The sequence below is a fragment of the Hevea brasiliensis genome, chromosome 1 (assembly GCF_030052815.1).
Source record: "Hevea brasiliensis isolate MT/VB/25A 57/8 chromosome 1, ASM3005281v1, whole genome shotgun sequence".
Lineage (NCBI taxonomy): Eukaryota > Viridiplantae > Streptophyta > Magnoliopsida > Malpighiales > Euphorbiaceae > Hevea > Hevea brasiliensis.
This window is the reverse complement of record NC_079493.1, coordinates 103,731,817-103,737,414: the sequence shown is the minus strand read 5'-3', so window position 1 is coordinate 103,737,414 and position 5,598 is coordinate 103,731,817. Positions and strand designations below refer to the sequence as shown.

The following is a 5,598-nucleotide window of genomic DNA, read 5'->3' as shown; positions in this document are numbered from 1 at the left end:
CATAGGGAAACAGAGATACTGGTTTTATACATCAAGGAAATGGTGATCTAGCACAAAGATGAGAAACAAATATTTCTGCAACTTGGCTTTGAGAACCATGTGTTTTACTTATACAAGTAGGTCAAGTTAATCTTTTAATTGAAATTACATCATTCAACCCTATTTATGCGACACTTTTCTGAACCATCTCGCAGAAATCATCAGTGTTCAGGTAGATTTAGAAGACGGCACATGAGGCTTGTCTCCTAACCCATTTGTGCTATCCTTACATGCCATGAAATTCTTATTCAACTTATATTAAAATTCATAGCAGTTGGCCACAAAGCATTTGTCAAGTCACTGATGAACATGTTTAAAACAACAGAAAATTTAAGCATTTAAGAAGGATTGAATGGAATATGCATTTCGTGTGCACAGAGAATTGAGAAGGAAACCACATTCACGGTGCATTACGCTCGTGATAAGTGAAATGGATGTCAGCAAGGTCAGAATTCTCAGAGAACCTAAACCACCTCTTCTTTCCAGCATACATCAAACAGGGCTGCAGGGCAAGCCCTAAAATCACTGTGATGATGCTAATGGCCGTGACTTTGAGAGAAGCAAATGCTAAGACCACTAAAATTAGTAGTGTTGGAGGAATGCATATCAAAATTGCTCCAGCTATCCCAACAGGTATTTTATAAGGCCTAGGAGCTCCTGGGTATTCCATCCTCAATTTCACAAATGCTATAAATTCCATAATCATTCCAAAACAGTATAAGAAGTTCTCTGCAGCTACAATCTCCTGAAAAGTCAACCATGAAAGCAAAATCACACCAGATGCAGAGAATAAGATCCCAGCAAGAGGAGTTCCATAACAAGACCTCTTGCCAAAGAACTCAGGAAGCATCCCACGCTCTGCCATTCCCAGAAGTTGGAAGGAGTCACTGCTCATCTCAGCCACAAACATGCCCATGTTTGACAAAGCAGAAGCACCCTGGATCCACAATCTTAACCATACACCTCCCAGAATTTTTGCAATATCTGAGAAATATCCATCAGACCATAGTTCACGATTGAGTGGAATTGCTCCAGTACCAATCAAGATAGGAAAAAAGTACCCACAAACAACCAAGATAACAGCATAAAAGAGAGCTTTGGGAAGAGTTTTACTTGGATTTTCCACCTCTCCAGCAAGAGTACTAATCGAGTCCCAATAGTTGAGATTCCAAAAGAGAGTATTCAAGTATAAACCCCAGTCCACATTACCCAAATCTATCACAAACCATCTTGAAGGCTCCAATTTGGGGATTGCTACAAGTCCCATAAACACAAAAGGAAGAAGGGAAAACACCCCTAAGAGTATAGCAACCCATCCCACTATAGTTAAACCCCTGTAGTTCATGTAAGTCAGAGCTAGAGTCAATGCCAGAATAGCTGCTACCCTAGGGAAACCACTCCCAAGTGCTGGTACTGCAGATTTTAGATAATCTAGAAACAAAACCGGGTATAAGGCATTATCAATAACCCCACTTAGCCATTTCATCCAACCTTGTTGAAAGCCCCAGTAAGGACCTAGAGCTGATGATACCCATACGACATACCCACCATTCTCTGGGAACATGGTACTCATTTCTGCAGTTATCAAGGCTTCCGGAATGCTCCATATAAATGGAAAAACCAAAAATCCAATAAGTGCTAAAAGGGGTCCAGCTGCCTGGACACTGTCTTCAACCCCAAATGGCCCTCCAGAAACTTCATAAAAGATCAAGAAAACAAGAGGCGCTATTGAAACCTTCTGGAACTTTTCTAACCTAGGAGAAGATGCTTCTCCTAACACTACATACTCGGTATTGTTGGGTTCCGTCATTAAGCAGAATCTGATTAGTTAAGAAACCCCTCTGTTTCTGCATTAAACATCAAACATTCAAAATAAAGGTTATTTGACAAGCCAAAACAATAACATGGAAACCAAATTTAAGTTCTACTTAGAATGGCAATATATTGAGCAATACCACTAACTAACAAGATAGACTTGATGTTCACATTAACCAAAAGTACTGAAGCTGTTAGGCTCGTACTGTACATGACAACGAACAGTAACTATTATATTCTAGTAATTAGAATTGAGTATTATATGCAGGGATTGAAAGTTTTAACAAAATAATTGTGCTCGACTCACTTTAATTTAGACGAAAAATCAAATTAACTTGTCAGTGTAATTTTCAGAACTACCACTAAACCATGTTTAATTATCCAAAAATAAAACCAAGATGGAAATAGTCACGGATTCATTGAATTTCTAAATCGAGCCAAATGGACTCTAAGTACCTGCTCTCAACAGCAACTTAAATTGGAAAAACAAGAGTATAACAACGTGGAAACTAACTACGAAGAAAACAAAAGCAAGCCCAAGAACAAGCACAATAAGACCCAGATAGCGCAACACAAGAACAATGCTTATAAAGACTATTGAAAGGCACTTACACTAAGATTCAACTGTGGACAATGATCTTTAAGAAGCAAAATGTGATATGGGAAACGTCCAAACAATGCAACTTCGAAATCTTTTGTTGACCCCAGAGCCAGAGGAGCTATACAGCTCTCACATAAGAAGAAGGAAGGAGGCGAGAGGGATGATGAAGGGTAGCTTTTCTCTGGGTTAACGGAGCCGCAAAATGACAACCCATCACCGTTTTCACATCGAGAAAAGAAATGAAGAAGCGAAATTGTTATCGGTAGGGAATAGCTGACCATGTCAGGGACGATAATGTGTCAGTTTCTCAGAGAAATGAGGCCTCTTAGATCACCACGCGTCCCCTGCGAATTGCTACTGTACTTCAGCCTGCATGATCCTCCTTTATATTTAACATTTTTGGGTAATTTACGATTAGGTTTTGAGACACAGCAAAACTTCTTTTAATTTTATTATTAATAAAGTAGTCCATATCTGTTAACAGTTAACTATATTAATTAGTTATTTTATTAATAAAAATAATATCTATATTTAGATTTTATATTTAAGTAATTATTTACTTTATATTTAAATAATTATATAAAATTATTTAAATGTGAAAACTATTTTATTAATAAAATGAAAATTTAAAATTAATTTTTAATAAAAACTATTTTATTAATAGCATCTAAATTTAAGGATTAAATTGTAACTTAAAAATAGATAAAAACTAACATGTGATTTTGCTATTCAAAATTTAGTTGTAAACTAAATATTTTTCTATACATTGCGTAGTAATAATTTAAATTTTTTAATTTTTAATTAATTTAAATTAAAGTGAACTTTAATTGGTTAAAATATTTTATTTTTTTCATATATTAGTAAAAATTTTACTTATTATATTAATTTGTATACCAATACATATTAATTTAGTAATATTTATTTTAAATTAAAATAATATACCAAATTAAAATTTTAAATCAAAATTTTCCATATTTGGTAATTTGATTCAATTCATTTTAAATTTTTTAAAAATTAATTTAATCAATTTGATTTTATTTTGATGAAAACAGTTGAACTAAATCAAAATTACCAAATAAAGAAAATATCTATTAAAATTTTAATTCAATCAATTATTTTGATTTAAATCAAATACTACTAAAATCAGTATATATTATTAAGATAAAATTACTTTGTTATGCATTATTTAATGCTAATAATTAAATTTATAATTAAAAAAAATAAATTCAAAATTAAATTTCAAATTCATTTTGACTTTATCTAATAAAATTAATTTCACTTTTAAGTATTTTATATTTTTAAATTTCAAATCTTTAATATTTTTTTTTAAAAATATTATTTTTTAATTATATCATATGTTAATTAATGATGGATGTAGCATAATTAATATTAATGATTTAAAGGAATTAAAAAAAAGTGAAAATTAAAATCAACAACTATTAATCATCTACTTTAGAATAACAAAATACATAGTTGAACAAAATATATGGTAAGAAAGAGAGAGACGATGAACCTTATAGTATCTCAGAGGTCCTTCTGGGCTAATGAAAATAGGAAAATGGCTGAGTGAACTAAGCAGAGAGATCGATTCAGTCATGGTCGTGAATTTTTGGGTTCCACTTGAAACTCTTCAGAAACAAAAACCTTAAAAAAAAAAAAATTAAAACTTAACTAAAGCAACCAAATTAATGGTAGTTCTTTTTCTTTTTCTTTCTTTTTTTTTTCACAACGATAATTTCATTGCAATGTTCTTAAAGGAGCAAAAATGAGAGAATTTTAGACATAAGATCATATGAGAAAGACCTATCATGAAGACATTTGGTGGTAAGATTATGAGTTGCCCCATTATAAAGTGATTCACATGCTGAAACGAAATCCCACCTATATCAGCTATCATTTGCAAAATACACAAGAAAATTCCTTGAATTTGCAGAGGTGGAGAGTTAATGGAGATTGTTTATATGACATGCTAAAGAATGTGAAACCTCTTATTTTGGCTAGGAGAATCACCTCTCTGACAAGTCTTTTAATCTATGGCTTTACCACAAATGGTGTAGTCACTTGGCAATTTCAAGTTGGTACCTTAAAAAAAAAATTACATTTTAAAAAAAAATATATAAGTTAAAATAAAATTTCAAATTCAGTTAAACTTTATCCAATAAAAATATTTCAATTTTAAAATAAAATTTTAAATATTTTATACTAATTATTAAAAGAAGATAAGTTAAAATAAAATTTTAAATATTTTATCTTTCAATTTTAAACACTTTATATTTTTAAATAAAATTATGACTGACTGCATTTTATTTCTAATATTTTTAAATAAAATTATGACTGACTGCATTTTATTTATAATATTCCATTAGTAATAAAATATAGTTTCATTAGTAATATTTCATTAGCAATATATTAATTTTAATTCCATTAATAATATTAATTTTATAATATTAACTAACAATTTTTCTTTTTTGTTTTGATTTTTTCATTTTCAATTTTGTATAGACTCCGTTAACATAATATCATTCTTAATCTATGTTTAATAGATAAAAATTTTAAATCAAATTCCATTAGTAATATATTAATTTTAATTTCATTAGAAATATTAATTTTGTAATATTAACTAACATTTTTTTATTTTTTATTTTTAATTTTGATTACTTTTTATTTTTCAATTTTTATAGCCTCCATCAAGATAAATAAATATCATTCTTAATCTCCATATAGATAGATAATAATTTTAAATCAAAGAAATTTGAATTTAATATTTCTTTATTTTTTTTTATTTAAGGATAAATTTCAATTCAATTTTATTTTAAAAAAATACCATTATCCAGTTGAAGAATGAGTCGGGGCAGTGGCTTAACTGGGATTCTGGATTGGACAGTCTGATTTTGCAATATTTTGATTCTTTATTTACCTCTCATCAAGGCCCAATGGAGACCATAATTGATTGTGTTGACCGAATGCCAACAGAGGATCAAAATGTCTTTTTAATGAAGCCTTTCTCTTTGGATGAGATTAAAGAAGCAGTTTTCAGCATGCACTCGGATAAAACACCTGGTCCGGATTGCTTAAACCCAGGGTTTTTTCGCTTTTTCTGGCAAGTTATTGGTACGGATATTTGTCATGCAGTGTTGGATTGT

General features: G+C 30.4%; 1 protein-coding gene across 1 annotated transcript; it reads right to left on the bottom strand.

Moving 5' to 3' along the window:
- Positions 1-212: 212 nt before the first annotated feature.
- On the bottom strand, positions 213-2,881 carry LOC110667152 (probable polyamine transporter At1g31830). Its single transcript, XM_021827894.2, has 2 exons — positions 2,467-2,881; positions 213-1,886 (listed from the first exon to the last, which is right to left on the bottom strand). The coding sequence occupies exon 2, from the start codon at positions 1,847-1,849 to the stop codon at positions 440-442; it is 1,410 nt and encodes a 469-aa protein (XP_021683586.2). The 5' UTR covers positions 1,850-1,886; positions 2,467-2,881; the 3' UTR covers positions 213-439.
- Positions 2,882-5,598: the final 2,717 nt, after the last annotated feature.